Source organism: Mobula birostris, chromosome 13, assembly GCF_030028105.1.
Source record: "Mobula birostris isolate sMobBir1 chromosome 13, sMobBir1.hap1, whole genome shotgun sequence".
NCBI lineage: Eukaryota > Metazoa > Chordata > Chondrichthyes > Myliobatiformes > Myliobatidae > Mobula > Mobula birostris.
Genome location: NC_092382.1, coordinates 107,983,975 through 108,001,909, shown reverse-complemented (window position 1 = coordinate 108,001,909; position 17,935 = coordinate 107,983,975). Strand labels below are relative to the sequence as shown.

Genomic DNA, 17,935 nt, shown 5'->3' with positions numbered 1-17,935 from the left:
CCCTCAAACCCTGCATCCCATATAACCTCCCAACTTAAATTCCTCCGTATATTTGTCCAGTAGTCTCTTAAACTTCATTAGTGTATCTGCCTCCACCACTGACTCAGGCAGTGCATTCCACCCACCAACCACTCTCTGAGTGAAAAAAAACATCCTCTAATATCCCCCTTGAACTTCCCACCCCTCACCTTAAAGCCATGTCCTCTTGTATTGAGCTGTGGTGCCTTGGGGAAGAGGCGCTGGCTATCCACTCTCCCGATCTCTTTTATCATCGTGTACACCTCAATCATTTCTCCTCTCATCCTCCTTCTCTCCAAAGAGTAAAAGCTTATCTCCCTTAATCTCTGATCATAATGCATACTCGCAAACCAAGCAGCATCCTGGTAAATCTCTTCTGTACCCTTTCCAAAGTTTCCACATCCTTCCTATACTGAGGAGACCAGAACTGGACACAGTTCTCCAAGTGTGGCCTGACCAGAGTTTTATAGAGCTGTATCATTACATCGCGACTCTTAAACTCTATCCCTCGACTTAAGAAAGCTAACATCCCATAAGCTTTCTTAACTGCCCTATCCACCTGTCAGGCAACTGTCAACAAAGACAAAAAAGATCCAGCAGAGAACTAGGGACCAAAGTAATCTCAGTAATCCACTCTCTCCCCACAGCCCAGGGATCTTGGCCGTGCGAGTCTCATTACACCGCGCTCCCCTACAATCCCGAGTTAGTTCCCATATTAATCCCACTGCACCACCTTCTCCTGAGAACCCTCTATCAGTCAACAGACTAATCTCACTGACCCACTCTCTCCCCACAGATCTGTGTCAGCACTCAAACTAATCCCACTGACCCACTCTCCCCATTGCTTCGTGTCAGTCTGAAAAATAATCCCACTGCCCAACTTTCTCCCCACGGTCTCGTGTCAATCTCACCCCACCGACCTGTAACAGCCCAAACCTCACCCGTCTCCGCAATTTTCAATCCAGTGATATCTGTATTCGGAGTCGAAAGAACTGGAAACAAAATCCTGTGAAATTAAATTCTTTTGTTTAATGTGCATGTAACGCCCTGGGAAAAGTTTCACTGCTGATGTAATGTTTTTTTTGCAGCCGCGGTGTGTTTGGGTTATGTCTGGAGATAACGGGGCCTTGTGAATGTGTGGCGTCCCATGATAGGAGGGGTGTTCGTTCTTGTGTGACCGAGTGCGTGGAATTCGCGGGCTTTTGTTAGAGAAAAGATGCAAAGACAAGATGCCAGAACGGGGAACTCGTAGACTGCAGATCTGAGCTGACTTGGAATGCGGTCGGGAGTTCGACGACGCCCCGGGGGAAATCGATAGAGAACGAACGGACGGAAAACATTCAGCTACAAGGAGCACATTAGACACTTTCGTTAAAATGGGCCCTTTTTCTCTCTGTTTTCGATGCTAACCAGACAGACAAATTAAGAATCATTAAGCTCTATCGTTTAATTGCATATGGTGTACTGCTCGTTATTTCGTGGGATTGATTTGTAACCAGGCAACACATCACGCAACGTCCACACAAACGAGATTTCTCAGTTGGGCCGGGCCCGAGGCAGTGATACCCCCGACCCCCAGACAAACGCATGCTGGTCGATCCTGAGAGTTATATTTATCCTCTCTCCATGCCTGACCAGGCGAAAAAGTAAAGAGATGCACGGAGATGGAATCACCCAGTGTCTAATCCCAGGGATGTGTAATGGGCCGGTGTGGTGGCAGCTTCACTCTGTGGGTACCCCGGAGGTATGTGATTTCATGGTGTGGAGGGAGGTTCACTTTCTGTCTGACCCTGGGAGTGTGAGGTGGGACTGTGTGGAGGGAGATTCACACTGCGTCTGACCCCGGGAGTATGCGATGTCATGGTGTGGAGGGAGATTCACCCTGTGTCTGACCCGAGAGTGTGTGATGGGACGGTGTGGAGGGAGATTCATTCTGTCTCTGACCCCGGGAGTGTGTGATGGGACGGTGTGGAGGGAGATTCACTCTGTGTCTGACCCCGGGAGTGTGTGATGGGACGGTGTGGAGGGGGATTCACTCTGTGTCTGACCCCGGGAGTGTGTGATGAGACGGTGTGGAGGGTGATTCACTCTGTGTCTGACCCCGGGAGTGTGTGATGGGACGGTGTGGAGGGAGCTTCACTCTGTGTCTGACCCCGGGAGTGTGTGATGAGACGGTGTGGAGGGAGATTCACTCTATGTCTGACCCCGGGAGTGTGTGATGGGACGGTGCGGAGGGAGATTCACTCTGTGTCTGACCCCGGGAGTGTGTGATGGGACGGTGTGGAGGGAGATTCACTCTGTGTCTGACCCCGGGAGTGTGTGATGGGACGGTGTGGAGGAAGCTTCACTCTGTGTCTGACCCCGGGAGTGTGTGATGGGACGGTGTGGAGGGAGCTTCACTCTGTGTCTGACCCCGGGAGTGTGTGATGGGACGGAGAGGAGGGAGATTCACTCTGTGTCTGACCCCGGGAGTGTGTGATGAGACGGTGTGGAGGGAGATTCACTCTGTGTCTGACCCCGGGAGTGTGTGATGAGACGGTGTGGAGGGAGATTCACTCTGTGTCTGACCCCGAGAGTGTGTGATGGGACCGAGAGGAGGGAGATTTACTCTGTGTCTGACCCCGGGAGTGTGTGATGAGACGGTGTGGAGGGAGATTCACTCTGTGTCTGACCCCGGGAGTGTGTGATGGGACGGTGTGGAGGGAGCTTCACTCTGTGTCTGACCCCGGGAGTGTGTGATGGGACGGAGAGGAGGGAGATTCACTCTGTGTCTGACCCCGGGAGTGTGTGATGAGACGGTGTGGAGGGAGATTCACTCTGTGTCTGACCCCGGGAGTGTGTGATGAGACGGTGTGGAGGGAGATTCACTCTGTGTCTGACCCCGGGAGTGTGTGATGGGACGGAGAGGAGGGAGATTCACTCTGTGTCTGACCCCGGGAGTGTATGATGGGACGGTATGGAGGGAGATTCACTCTGTGTCTGACCCCGGGAGTGTGTGATGGGACGGTGCGAAGGGAGATTCACTCTGTGTCTGACCCCGGGAGTGTGTGATGGGACGGTGCGGAGGGAGATTCACTCTGTGTCTGACCCCGGGAGTGTGTGATGGGACGGTGTGGAGGGAGATTCACTCTGTGTCTGACCCCGGGAGTGTGTGATGGGACGGTGTGGAGGGAGATTCACTCTGTGTCTGACCCCGGGAGTGTGTGATGGGACGGTGTGGAGGGAGATTCACTCTGTGTCTGACCCCGGGAGTGTGTGATGAGACGGTGTGGAGGGAGATTCACTCTGTGTCTGACCCCGGGAGTGTGTGATGAGACGGTGTGGAGGGAGATTCACTCTGTGTCTGACCCCGGGAGTGTGTGATGGGACGGTGTGGAGGGAGATTCACTCTGTGTCTGACCCCGGGAGTGTGTGATGGGACGGTGTGGAGGGAGATTCACTCTGTGTCTGACCCCGGGAGTGTGTGATGAGACGGTGTGGAGGGAGATTCACTCTGTGTCTGACCCCGGGAGTGTGTGATGAGACGGTGCGGAGGGAGATTCACTCTGTGTCTGACACCGGGAGTGTGTGATGGGACGGTGTGGAGGGAGATTCACTCTGTGATTGACCCCGGGAGTGTGTGATGGGAGGGTGTGGAGGGAGATTCACTCTGTGTCTGACCCCGGGAGTGTGTGATGAGACGGTGTGGAGGGACTTCATGCTGTCACACTCAAGAACTTCCATAGTCCTACCTTCGAGAACATTCTGACAGGCTGCATCTCTGTCTGGTATGGAGGTGCTACTGCACAGGACCGAGAGAAGCTGCAAAGGTTTGTAAATCTTGTCAACTCCATCTTTGGGACTCGCCGACAAAGTACCCAGGATACTTTCAGGGAGCGGTGCCTCAGGAAGCTAGCGTCCATTTTTAGGACCCTCCAGCACCCAGGGCATGCCCTTTTCTCACTGTTACCATCAGGTAGCAGGTACAGCAGCCCTAAGGCACACACTCAGCGATTCAGGAACAGCAACTTCTCCTCCGCCATCCGATTCAAAAATGGACTTTGAAGCTTTGGACACTACCTCACTTTTTTAAAAATGTACAGTTTTCTGTTTTGCACTTTTTAATAATCTATTCAATATACGTAATTGATTTGCTTGTTTATTTATTGTTCTCTCTCTCTCGCTCCCTCTCTCTCTCTCTATACCTCTCTCCCTTCTGCTGTATTATGTATTGCATTGAACTGCTGCTGCTATGTTAACAAATTTCACGTCACATGCCGGTGATAATAAACCCGATTATGATTCTCATTCTGGAGGGAGTTTCACTCTGTGTCTATCCCCGGGAGTGTGTGATGGGACGGTGTGGAATGATTGAATCTATGTTAGTCCACGGGAGTGTGTGATTGTTGTTTATATCTCCTCTCACGGTGTGACACTTACCCTTTCCACGTTTGAATTTATTTCCAGGAGCCTTGCATCAAATTTTGAACAATGTTCCCTCGCTCCATCATAAGAATTCTCCAACCTGGATATTAAATAACACCGATCTTCATTGTCAATCCAGTCCTGGGGACACGTTTGCTCTGCAAATCAGGAACAAGCAACACTGAATGTGCCTCCATACCTCCAATTGCACCGGCTGGGAACAGAGGGAAGTCAACCTCCATGTACAACGTCCCATCCCAGATTCGAGCAACACACATCGAAGTTGCTGTTGAACCCAGCAGTCGAGGCAGCATCTCCAGGAAGAGGTACAGTCGACGTTTCAGGCCGAGACGCTTCGTTAGGACTAACTGAAGTAAGAGTTAGTAAGAGATTTGGAAGTGGGAGGGGGAGGGGAGATCCAAAATGACAGGAGGAGTTAGTCCTGACGAAGGGTTTCGGACTAAAACGTCGATGTACCTCTTCCTAGAGATGCTGCCTGGCCTACTGTGGTCACCAGCAACTTTGATGTCTGTTGCTTGAATTTCCAGCGTCTGCTGAAATCCTCTTGTTTGCCATCCCGGATTCAGACAGCAGGTGTCGCTGCTCTCACACCGTCCCATCAAAAACTCTTCCGACGGCCAGACCCAGAATGAAGCTCCCTCCACACAGCCCCATCACACACTCCCAGGGTCAGACACACAGAATTAATGTCCCTCCACACCGCCCCATCACACACTCCCAGGGTCAGACACACAGAATTAATGTCCCTCCAAACCGTCCTATCACACACTCTCGGGGTTAGACACAGAGAATATCTCCCTCCACATCGTCGCATCACACACTCCCGAAGTCAGTCATAGAGTGAAGCTCCCTTCATACCGTCCCATCACACACTCCCGGGGCCAGACACAGAGTGAAACTACCTCCGTACCGTCCCATCACGCACTCCTGGTGTCAGACACAGAGTGAAGCTCCCTCCACTCCGTCCCATCGCACACTCCTGGGGTCAGACACAGAGTGAATCTCACTCCACACCGCCCCATCACACAGTGCCGGGGTGGGATACAGAGTAAAACTCCCTCCAGCCTATCCCATCACACACTCCCGGCATAAGAGACGGAGTGAAGCTCTCAACCTCCTCCCTCCCCCTATCTCACCCCCACCCCCACCCTCCTGTGATGAGAAGCACGAGCAGCGGGGGATGTCGTCTCACCTCTTCTGCTGGTGAGGTACTGGCAAATCTGAACTTTGTTTTCAGAGATGGTTTTGTACTTCGTTTCGAGCTGATTGAATTGACGATGGAGATCGGTGTGTGTTTGATTCAGCTCTGAGAGATCGGAGTTGAGGACGGTAATGTTGTTTTCGAGTTTGGAGAGGTTGTTGTTGAGGACGGAAATATTCTTCAGACAGTTTCTCTGGGAGAGATCCAGGCGGGAATTCTCAGATGTCCTGGATTTAACGGTTGAGTTCAACTCACGAACTTGCTGTTGACATTGGCGCTGGCTCCTGTTCATCTCCTGATGTTGTTCCCAAAGTCTCCGGTAGTTTCGGTCGGAGCCAATCAGAGACTGACGAGTCTGTGATGCTGAGGGTGATGGTAAGGGGTGTGTCAGTGGCACGGTGTGAGGTGTGTCCCTGTCAGAGTGAGGGGTGTGTGGTTCACAGTGAGGGGCCTCACTGTGACACTGTGAGCGGAGTATCGGCGTCACGCACAGGGGTGTAACAGTGTCACGGAGAGAGTTGTGTCGATGTCACAGTGAGTGAAGGGTCAGTGTCACGGTGAAGGAGCTGCAAATATTATGGTGTGGAGTGTGTAAGAGTCACAATGAGGAAAGTGTCGGTGTCACGGTGACGGGACTCTCGGTGTTACGGTGAGGGGCGTGATGATGTCTCAGAGTGGAGCGTGCCGGAGTCACGGTGAGGAGCGTGACGGTGTCACTCTGTGGGCAGTGTCAGTGGCTGTGTGGGGTGTGTAAGTGTCACGGTAAGGGGAGTGCCGGTGTAATAGTGTGGGCTTGACAGTGTCACGGGGAGGGATATGTGTCGGTGTCACGGTGAGGGGTATGTGTCGGTGTCACGGTGAGGAGTGTGTCGGTGTCACTGTGTTCGCAGGTTTAGCGTCAAGTTGTGGGGAGTATCGGTGTCACAGTGAGGGAACAGTCAATGTGACGGTGCGGAGAGCTTCGGGATCACGGTGTTGGAAGTGCCAATGTCACAGTGAGTGGTGTGGTGGTGTCACAGAGAGGGGATTGCCGGTGTCACAGTGATGTGAGAGTCGCTATCACGCAGATTGCTCTGTCACTGTTACAGTGAACGGTGTGTCGGTGTGACAATGAGCGGTTTATCAGTGTTACGGAAAGGGTTGTGGCGGTGTCACAGTGAGTGAAGTGTCGGTGTTACGGTGGAGGGCGTGTCAGTGTTTCTATGTGCAGTGTATAAGTGTCACGGTGAAGAGAGAGGCGGTGTCACAGTGAGGGAAGTGTCCGTGTCACAGTGAGGGGGAGTGTCAGTATCACGGTGTGGGCCGTGAGAATTTCACGGTGTGGGGACGGCCGGTGTCACGGTGAAGAGAGAGGCGGTGTCACAGTGAGGGAAGTGTCCGTGTCACAGTGAGGGGGAGTGTCAGTATCACGGTGTGGGCCGTGAGAATTTCACGGTGTGGGGACGGCCGGTGTCACGGTGAAGTGTGTTACTGTATCCTTGTGAGGGGAGACTCAGTCTTATGATGTGGGGTGTGTCGGTGTCACTGTGAGGGGTGTGTCGATGTCACTGTGGGAGGCGTGTCGGTGTCACGGTGAGGTTATGCGCTAACATTTCATCCCACTCTGTTTGTTTATGGTCTGACTCCTGCCGGAGCTCGTTCGACTCACCATGGATCGAGAGGCCGGCCACTATCGCGACGAGGATGGATGTAATGAGGCAGAGTAGGCAGATCTTATGGTACGCTCTATTTCCGATGTTTTCTTTCGACTCTTGTTTATGCGGACCTGTAGAGAGAACTTTCAGTTTGTGCGTGAATTCAGCCGTGACTCCCACTGGGACTCGCTTCCACCCACGATCCACGCTGTCTCCTTCCATCACGATCACCCTCTCCCTCTCTCAATCTCAGCTATTGTCAGCCGTCGTCGCTGAGAGTCCAAATTCCTTGGCTTGTGTTTGGCTGACGGGAGTCTGACGGATTCCAGAGATCAGTCGGATCTCCCCGGAGCCTCCTCCGCTCTATAGGAAGCAACCCATGTGTCCGACCTCTCGTTGTAACACATGCCATCGAATCCAGGCAGCATCCTGTTACACCTCTCTGGTGGGTACCCAGCGCCTTAACATACATCCGATAATCTGGTGACCAGAGCTGCATACGAAACGCCTGATTCATACTAACTGGTGATGTTTATAAAGTTGCAACATAACTCCCTGACATTTGTATTCAATGCCTCGACTAATAAAGACAAGAATTCCTTAAGCCTTCTTGAAGAGCAGATCGTATCTAACAAGCCTGATAGAGTTTTTTGAGAAGGTGACCGGGCATATAGATGAGGGTATCGATGTGGATGTGATCTCTATGGATTTTAGTAAGACATTTGACAAGGTTCCACACGGCAGGCTTATTGAGAAGGTCAGAAGGCATGAGATCCAGGGAGGTTTGGCCAGGTGGATTCAGAAAGGGCTTGCATGCAGAAGGCATAAGGTCGTGGTGGAGGGCATACATTCGGATTGGAGGGTTGTGACTCGAGGTGTCGCACAAGGATCCGTTCTGGGATCTCTACGTTTCGTGATTTTTATTAACGACCTGGATGTGGGGGTGGAAGGCTGGGTTGGTAAGCTTGCAGACGAAACAAAGGTTGGTGGTGTTATGGAGAGTGTAGAGGATTGTCAAAGATTGCAGAGAGACATTGATTGGATGCAGAAGTGGGCTTAGAAGTGGCAGATGGAGTTCAACCCGGAGAAATGTGAGGTGGTACACATTGGAAGGACAAACTCCAAGGCAGAGTACAAACTAAATGGCAGGATACTTCGTAGTGTGGAGGAGCAGAAGGATCGGGGGGTACATGTCCACAGATCTCTGAAAGTTGCCTCACAGGTGGATAGGGTAGTTAAGAAACTTATGGGGTTTTAGCTTTCATATGTCGAGGGATAAGAGTTTAAGAGTCTCGGGGTAATGATGCAGCTCTATAAAGCTCTGGTTAGGCCACACTTGGAGTACTGTGTCCATTTCTGATCGCCTCACTATAGGAAGGATGTGGAAGCATCTGAAAGGGTACCAAGGAGATTTACCAGGATGTTGCCTGGTTTAGAGAGTATGCATTATAATCAGAGATTAAAGGAGCAAGTGTTTTACTCTTTGGAGAGAAGGAGGATGAGAGGAGACATTATGGAGGTACACAAAATATTAAGACGAATAGATACAGTGAACAGCCAGCTCCTCTTCCTCTGGGAGCCACTGCTCAGTACAAGTGGACTTGGCTTTAAGGTAAGGGGTGGGAAGTTCAAGGAGGATATTAGAGGAAGGTTTTTTACTCAGACACTGGTGGGTGAGTGGAATGCACTGCCTGAGTCAGTGGTGAAGTTAGATGCACTACTGAAATATAAGAAAATACTAGACAGGTGTATGGAGGAATTTAAGGAGGGGGGTTACATTGCAGGCAGGTTTTGAGAGCCAGGACAACATTGTGGGCCGAAGGGCCTGTACTGTGCTGTGCTCTTCTATCTTCTATGTTCTATCACCATCCTTTCAAACTGTGTAGCCGCGATCAGGGAGCTATGAACATGAACCTCAAGTTCCGATGCCCATCTAGAGTAAGACACAGCATTGTGGGCCGAAGGGCCTGTACTGTGCTGAGGTTTTTTGTGTTTCTACATGTTTCAACACTCTTTAGGTTCTTGGCTTGGACAGTGTGTCATTTCTTTCATTTGACCTGCAAAGGTGCAACATTTTAAATTGTCTGGGTTAAACTCCATCTGCCCGGTCTCCAAACCATATCCGTAACTAATCTACGTCCGAATGAATTCTTTGCCAGTTTTCTCCGCTCTCCACAGCACCGCCTCTCGCCGTATCATCTGCAAACCTACTAACCGACGCATCTACCATCTCATTCAGATCATTTATATACACTTAGGCGCCGAGTGGTAATGTTGCAGCTGTATAGGACCCCGGTCAGACCCCACTTGGAGTACTGCGCTCAAATCTGGTCGCCTCACTATCGGAAAGACGTGGAAACAATAGAAAGGGTGCAGAGGAGATATACAAGGATGTTGCCTGCATTGGGTAGCACGTCTTAAGAGAACAGGTTGAGTGAATCAACCTTTTCTCTTTGGAGCGACGGAAGATGAGAAGTGACTTGATAGAGGTATACAAGATAATGAGAGGCATTGGTCGTGTGGATAGTCAAAGGCTTTTTCCCAGGGCTGAAATTGCTAACACAAAAGGCCTGTTTTAAAGTGGTTGGAAGTTGGTACAGAGGAGATGTCAGGCGTGAGATTTTTACGCAGAGAATGGTGAGTGCGTGGAATGGGCTGCAGGCGGCGGTGGTGGAGACGGAAACGATAGGGTCTTTGAAGAGACTCCTGGATGGCTACAGGGAGCTTAGAACAATAGAGGGCTATGGGTAAAGCCCAGGTAGTTCTAAGGTAGGGGCATCTTCGACACAGCTTTGTGGGCTGGAGGGCCTGTATTGTGATGTTTTCTTTCTATATTTCTATGTTTCTAACCCCAGCCACCTATACTTTCGTCCAGATCATTTATGTAGATCACAGACAGGGATTTAATGGGGAGCCGAGTGACAACCATTTGTTACCCAGATGGTGGTCAGTCTATGGAACGAGCTGACAGAGGAAGTGGTCGAGGCAGAAACTTAGTCACGTGGGACTACGACACGTGATCCTTGCGGAATGACGTCATCTCTGCGAACTCTGACCTGTTTGTGCAGTGGTTGGCAGACCGCCGGGTCCCGAGGCAATGGGAGGATCCTCATCCTCATCGATGCAAGGTTCCTCTTTCCGAAAGTTCAGCTCTGAGTAGGTGCAGTTCAGACAGTCTGGGGGAGAGATTCGGACCGGCAGATAAGGAAGACAGTGAGAGCGGTAGAGAATGGAGGAGGGTGTCGGGGAGAGAGAGAACAGAGAGGGGGGCAAGTGAGGGGGGGAGAGGTGATGAGACAGCGAGAAAGAAGGTGAGGTGGAGGGGGGGAAGAGAGGAGACACACAGGGAGGCAGAAGGTGAGAGTGATGGACAGAGAGAGGGAGACAGCGATAGCGGCGTTGGGCGGGAGATGCGAGAGAAAGAATAGGGAGGGAGAACGTGGAGAGAAAGGCGGACACAGAGGGTGAGAGAGAGGGGAGAGAGACGGAGACATTGAGAGGACAGGGAGAGGTGTGAGAGAGAGCGAAAGAGAGGGGGATTGAGATTGGAGAGAAGGGGAGGAGAAAAGTGCGAGAGGGATGTGGAAGAAACTTTAAGAGTGAGAGGCAAGAGCGAGGGGAGAGAGGGTCGGGGAAAAGAAGAGAGGCGTGGACAGAGAGGAAGAGAAGGCGCAGGGAAGATAACCGGCAAAGTTGGGGACAGAGAGAGATGAGAAGACCGGGGGGAGTGAACGGGGAAGGATGAGAGGGAGCGCAGAAGGATGAGGAGATGGGAGGCAGAGGGGACAAATGAGAGAGGACGAACAGAAAGGGTCAGTGGGAGACAGCAGGCAAAACAGGGAGAGAGGGAGAGAGAGGGAGAAAGGAGAGTGTAGGAGGAGGTCGGGAAGGGATAGAAGGGGAAAGAGGGATAAGAGAATGGTGTAAGAAAAGGGAGAGAGTGCTAAAGTATTTAAACCGCGTTCCCTCCAAACCGTCTCTCCCACTGTGTCACGTCTCACCACCCCGACATGGCGCTCACTCATCTCCGCCTCCACCCCCTCCCCACACCCAGGAGCGCTTTCTCCTGATTGCCCCTTCCTCCACACGGCACATCCCATGTTATCTCTCCTCACTGATCCTTCCCACAGCACTCTCTCCTCAAACCATCCCACGGCACTCCCTCTAAACCGCCTCTCCCAGGGCGTTCACTCCTCCCTGCACTCTCCCTACCGCCTCTCCCACACAGATCCCCTTCCACATACACACACCATATTCTCTCCCACGCGTTCCCTCCGTCTTCTGCTCAAACAGGGAATCGGTAGGGTCAACTGTGCGCTTGCCCTGAGATCTCTAGAAAGGATTGGACACATCAGCTAGACACAGTCAAACCAACAAAGATAAAACTGACCTCCATCTGTCCGGACCCGGGGCGCTGAGAGGGTCTTGACATTAAGTTCCGCGTACGATACATCAGGTTCAGCTGGGGACGGAACAGTGAGAGTCTGAAACAGGGTGAGGCTCCCTCCACACCGTCCCATCACACACACACCTGGAGTCAGACACAGAGTAAATCTCCCTCCACACCGTCCCATCACACACAATCCCGGGGTCAGACACACAGTGTGAATCTCCCTCCACACAGTCCTATCACACACTCCCGGGTCAGACACAGAGTGAATCTCCCTCCACACCATCCCATCACACACTCCCGGGGGTCAGACACAGAGCGAAGCTCCCTCCCTCCGTCTCTCTGTCTCTCTCACCTGGGGAAAGAGACTGTGCGTCCGTCTTTGTAAACTTCACATTCATGTAAGTCTCGCTGTCGTCCATGCTGTCGAGCGTCCTCGGCGTCTCTGAGCTCAGAAAGGGGAAGCAACCGTTGGCAGAGGAAGCCCGTGTTGACAAGCGTGTCCGAACGAACACCAACGAACAACAGATGAGCAGCTGCTAAGGAGAGGAACCGAGAACAGGCGGAGGAAGTGCGGGGAGGAGAGAGGATGGGAGCGTTAGAGAAAGTGTTTAGTGCGGCGGGGAGGAGAGTGAAGAGGGTGACAGGGAGTGTTGGGAGTGAGCGAACTGAGAGCGATAGAGACGGGGAAAGGAGGGAGGGAGAAAGGAGAGAAATAGAGAGAGGGAGATTCGGAGAGAGATTGGGAGGGAGAAGGGGAAAAGAGAGGGCGAGCAAACGGGGTGAAGAGAGGGAGATAGAGATAGAATGAGAGGGAACGGATAGGAGGAAAGGGAGGAGAGAGTGAGCGATCTAGAAAGAAGAGAGTGCAGGAAGGGGAGGGATGAGGGAGAAGGAATCTAGACGATGGAGGGAGAGAGGAATCCGAAGGGGAGAGAGGGAAAAGGAAAGGAAGGAGGGAAGTAGAGAAGGAGGGCAGGTATGAGCAAGGACGGAATGTCGGAGGGATTTCTGTCACTCATACAGAGCTTCCCTTGTCCTGGAGATTTGCACGCCGTGGTTGGTTGCTGATAACGCGTCGGAAGCTCCCACAGCTCCTGAGAATCGCCGGGGCTTCAGACGCTCTGTCTGCGAGAAACCACTGCCCCGGGACAGAGCCCCAGCATCCGACGTGTTGAATGAGCCCACTCCCTCGGATAGAGTTGAGGATAGTCCAGTGGTGCACGATCTCTCTCTCTCTCTGTCTGTCTGTCTCTCTCTCTCTCTGTCTCTCTCTCTCTCTCTCTCTCTCTCTCTCTCTCTCTCGCTCGCGAGTTCAGACACAGAGAGAATCTCCCTCCGCCCAGTCCCATCACACATTGCCTGGGTCAGACACAGAGTGAAGCTCCTTCCACACCGTCCCATTGCACACTTCCGGCGTCCGACACAGAGTGAATCTCCCTCCACACCGTCCCATCACACACTCCCGGGGTCAGACACAGAGTGAATCTCCCTCCACACCGTCCATCACACACTCTCGGGGTCAGGCACAGAGTGAATCTCCCTCCACACCGTTCCATCACACACTCCCAGGGTCAGACACGGAATGAATCTCCCTCCACACTGTCTCATCACACACTCCCGTGTTCAGACACAGAGTAAAGCTCCTTCCACACCGTCCCATCACACACTCCCCGGGTCAGGCACAGAGTGAATCTCCCTCCACACCGTGCCATGACACACTCCCGTGGTCAGGCACACAGTGAAGCTCCCTCCACACAGTCCGTTGTTTCATGTTATTTGTCAATGAAAAGTAAACTGTTCTCGGGCGGGTAGGGTCATAGTTTTAAGGTGCTTGGAAGACGGTACAAGGGGTTGTTGGAGGGGTGTTTTTCACCAGAAAGTGGTGGGTTGCCACAGAGCGGGAATGCATTTCCAGCGATGGTGGTCGAGGCTGATTGATTGGTGTCTTTTAAGAAACTTTGTTCTGCGATTTTGATAATGAAATTGACCCCTACCATTACTTTCGGTTAATCCGCAAACTTTGCCACAAAGCCATGTATTCCACGAAATCATTGATAAACAATGTGAAAAGTAGCGGTCCCAATTCTGACCCCCTGACGAGTCTCACTAGTCACTGGCAGCCAACAAGAGAAGGCGCCTTTGATTCCCACTGGCTGTCTCCTACCTGTCAGACATTCCTCTAGACAAGCCTATGTCTTTCCTGTAACGCCAGAGGATTTTATCTTGTTAAACTGCTTCATGCATGGCACTTTATCAAATGTCTTCTGGAAGTCCCGTAAATGACATACACTGCCTGTCCTTTGTCCACTCTGCTGGTTACTTCCTCTACAGATTTGTCAGACAAGAATACTCTTGACAGAAACCAAGCTGACTTTGACTTATTTAATCATTAGTCAACAGGTGCCAGACAACCTCAAGTTTATTAATAGACTCCAACACATTCCAAACCACTGAGGTTAGGCTAACTGCTTTATAATTCCTTCCCTTTGGCCTTCCTCATTACATAAAGTGTGCAGTGAAAATTTGCAATTTTCTATTCCTCCGGGACCATGCCAGAATCAAGTGATCTTTGAAAGATCATGACCAATGCATCCGTTATCTCTTCAGCAACCTGTCTCAGGACTCTGGGATGCAGTCTATCTGGCTCAGGTGACTTATCCACCTGAAGACCTTTGAGTTTGCCTGGCACTTTTTAACTTTGTAGTCGCAACGGCACTCACTCCTGCACCCTGACACTCGCGGACCACTGGCACACTGCTAGTATCTTCCACGGTGACGACTGATGGAGAGTAGCCATTAAGTTCATCTGTCATTTCTTTGTCGCCCATTACTACCTCACCATTCTCATTTTCCAGAGGTTCAATATTAACTCGGAACTCCCCATTACTCGTTATATATTTTTTATACAGTGTTAGTATCCTGCTTTATGTTATTGGCTTGTTTGCCCTCATATTGCATCTTTTCCCTTCTTATAGTTTTTCAGTTGCCTTTTGTTGGATTTTAAAAACGCAACAATCATCCAACTTCCCACTTACATTCGCTACCTTCTATGCCTTTTCCTTGGCTTTGATGCTGTCCTTAACTTCCTTTGTCAGCCACGGTTGCCTACACCAGTGGTATGAGAACAACTGCTTCTGTCCCTGCGCCTTATGAACTATTCCCCAAACTTCAGCCATCTCTGCTCGGCCGCCATCCCCGCTAGTATCCTCCTCCAATCCGCCTGGGCAAGTTCCTCTCTCATGCTTCTGAAATTCCGTTTATTCCATTGCGATATAGATACTCGTGACTAACGCTTCTCCCTCTCAAATTGTAGTACGAATTCAATCATATTGTGATCACTGCCTCTTAAGGGTTCCTTTGTATTAAGCTCCCTAATTAGATATGGGTTACTACTCAACACCCAATCTACGATAGCCTTTCCCAAGTAGTCTCAAGCACGAGCTGCTCAAAAAAGCCTTCTCCTGGACATTGACCAAATTCCCTCTCTTGCGATATGGCACCAACCTGATTTTCCCAATCCCTTGCATATTGAAGTCCCCCCGCCCATTACAGTTGTGTCATTACCCTCCTGACTTTCCCTTTTCAGCTCCTTTTGCAGTCTCAACCCCAAATCTTGGCTACAGTTTGGAGGCCTACGTGTGATTCCCATCATGTTTTTTTCCTACCCTTGCAGTTCCTTAACTCCACCCACAAAGATTCAACATTCTCTGACCCTATGTCACCCTTTTCTCAGGATAATTCTGGGACGATTCCGGAAGACGGGAAAATTGCAGGTGTCACTCTACTCTTCAAGAAGGGAGAGTACGCAGAAGAAGGGAAGTTGGCCTGTCCTCAGCGGTTGGGAAGATGTTGGAATCAATGGTTAAGGGTGAGGTTTCGGGTGACTTTGAGGCAAATGATACAATAGGCCGTAGTCAGCGTGGTTTCCTCAAGGAAAATTTTCGACTGACAAATCTGTTGGAATTATTTGAAGAAATAACAAGCAGGATAGACAAAGGAGAATCGGTTGCTCTTGGCACTTGAATTTTCAGAAGGCCTTTGATGTGGTGCCACACATGAGGCTGCTTAACAAGCTACGAGCCAATGCTCTTCCTGGAATATTCTAGCATTGTGTGGAGGGAGATTTAATCAGCGTGTGATGCAGGGAGTGCGTCATTTCCAACCCACTCCCTCCCACTCTGTCCCCCCTCCCACTCCCTCCATTCTTTCCCCCTCCCGCTTCCACTGACCCCCTCACTACCTCTCTTTCCCCTTCCGCTCCTCCTCCCTCTCCCCTCTCCCATCTCCTCTCTCTCCATCCCCCTCTCCCTGCCTGTCGTCCACTTTCAGGCCTCTCAGTCCCTCTCTAATCCCTCACTCCAGCGTCTCTCATCCCCTATGGACGTGAATCTACCGATCCCTCTGTTCCACTTCACTGTTAAGAACCTTGACCTTAACTCTGATCTCTGCCTTCCAGATCGTCCTCTCAAGGTCAACCGCCTCACACGTTACCGGATTGAACGCTATCTGCCACGTCCCTGCCCATCTCTGCATCCCGTCAATGTCCCACGACAACCCAACATACTGTGTCCAACACCAGCAATTTTTGATGTCATCTGCAAACTCGCTAACCGACCCTTCCAGTCCTCTTACAGGTGAATTAAACTTTTAAAAAAAGGTGGTGGTGGAGGGCGGGAGGGAGGCGTAGTGTTTAGCATGACGCTTTACAGTTCTGGTGACTCGGGTTCAATTCCTGCCGCTGCCTATAATGAGTTCTCCCCGTAAACGCTTGGGTTTCCTCCGGCTGCTCCGGTTTCCTCCCACATTCCAAATACATGCCAGGTCGTCGATCTTTGTAAACGGGGCAGGAAATAGCAGTAGTCTTGCAGACGAAATAATTCTCCCTGGAGCAACCGGCACCGCCGGGTTAGGAGGCATAACTCTTGCAGACTGATCCCAGCGCCTTGGACAGCAAATTGTTTTCTGCTGGCCCACTGTAACATGGAACAGGAAAGGAAACAGGGGTTGCATTTGCCCGCAGTCAATCACTGATCGGCGAGATTCACAGTCGGGGTTGTTAACAGTTCTACTTTGGATACACCATTTTCTCCTCACAGCCCCAAGTCTGTCCCCTGCAACCCTGCATCAGACCCAATCAGATCCCACACTCCCCTCTCTCCCACACAGCCACTTCTCGACTCCAGACTAATCCTACTGATCCTCTTTCAACCCACCGAGATGCCTCTCAGTCCCGAAAATAATGCCACTGCCCCACTCCCTCACCACAGCCCCGTGTCTGTTTCCAAACTAATCCCACCGCCCACTGTCTCACTACAGCTCCGTGTCGGACACCACACTACGCGCACTGGCCCGTTCTTTCTCCGCAGTGCAGAGTCAGTCGCCAAACTAGTACCACAGTCCCACTCTCCACCTCCCACCCTGTATCCGTCACAAGACTAATCCCACTGTCCCACTATCTCCCCGCAGCCTCATGTCAGTCCCCAAACAAATTGCACTGTTCCACTCTCTCCCCAGAGCCCTCTATCAGTCCCCATGCTAATCACCCTGCCCACTGCCCGGTCCAGTCCGATGTCGGTCCCCAACCCAATCGCACTGCCACGCCCTCACCACAGGACCTGTAGGTATCCAAAATGAACCCACCGCCCCGCTCTCCCCACAGCCACCAGTCATTCCAAACCTCACATGCCTCGGCATTTTCCAATCCAGTAATGTCTGCTTCCATCTAAATTTTGGAAACATAATCCTGTCAAATACAATTTCTTTCGTTACCATTCTGCATGTAACGTTATCGTTGGACCCTTGAGTGTATAATGCGATAGGACGGAGGAAATTTCACACTGTTTGTGACCCCGGCAGTGTGTGATGGGACGGTGTGGAGGGAGTTTCACCCTGTGTCTGTCCCGGAAGTGTACGATCAGACGCTGTGTAGCGAGCATCACTCTGTGTATGACCCCGGGGGTGTTTAATTCGACGGTGTGGAGGGAGTTTCACCCTGCGTCTGAACCCTTTGTAGGGGGCGATTCACTCGGCGTCTGAGCCCAGGAGTGTGCCATGGGATGGTGTGTGGGAGCTTCACTCTGTATGACCCTGGGACTGTGTGGAGAGAGGTTCACGGTGCGTCTGAACCTTTCCTTCTGTGATGGGACAGTGTGGAGGGAGATTCACTCTGTATCTGACCCCGGGAATGTGTGATGGGACGGTGTGGAGGGAGATTCACTCTGTGTCTGACCCGGGGAGTGTGTGATGGGACGGTGTGGAGGGAGA

The 17,935-nt window shown here is 51.4% G+C and overlaps 1 protein-coding gene across 9 annotated transcripts in view; it reads right to left on the bottom strand.

Annotated features, from left to right (window-relative positions):
• The window catches only part of LOC140207296 (uncharacterized), a 133,082-nt gene that overhangs the window by 3,604 nt on the left and 111,543 nt on the right, over nucleotides 1-17,935 (bottom strand). For 5 of the 9 annotated variants that reach the window (XM_072275783.1, XM_072275785.1, XM_072275782.1 and 2 more), the window contains 7 exons: nucleotides 12,024-12,207; nucleotides 11,669-11,740; nucleotides 10,335-10,454; nucleotides 7,293-7,409; nucleotides 5,636-6,007; nucleotides 4,438-4,580; nucleotides 960-1,024 (listed from right to left, as the gene is read on the bottom strand). In XM_072275783.1, the coding sequence (XP_072131884.1) occupies nucleotides 960-1,024; nucleotides 4,438-4,580; nucleotides 5,636-6,007; nucleotides 7,293-7,409; nucleotides 10,335-10,454; nucleotides 11,669-11,740; nucleotides 12,024-12,207 (1,073 nt within the window). The remainder of the gene's footprint in view (nucleotides 1-959; nucleotides 1,025-4,437; nucleotides 4,581-5,635; nucleotides 6,008-7,292; nucleotides 7,410-10,334; nucleotides 10,455-11,668; nucleotides 11,741-12,023; nucleotides 12,208-17,935) is intronic. The other 4 variants (XM_072275786.1, XM_072275787.1, XM_072275792.1 and 1 more) reach the window with 3 other exon arrangements.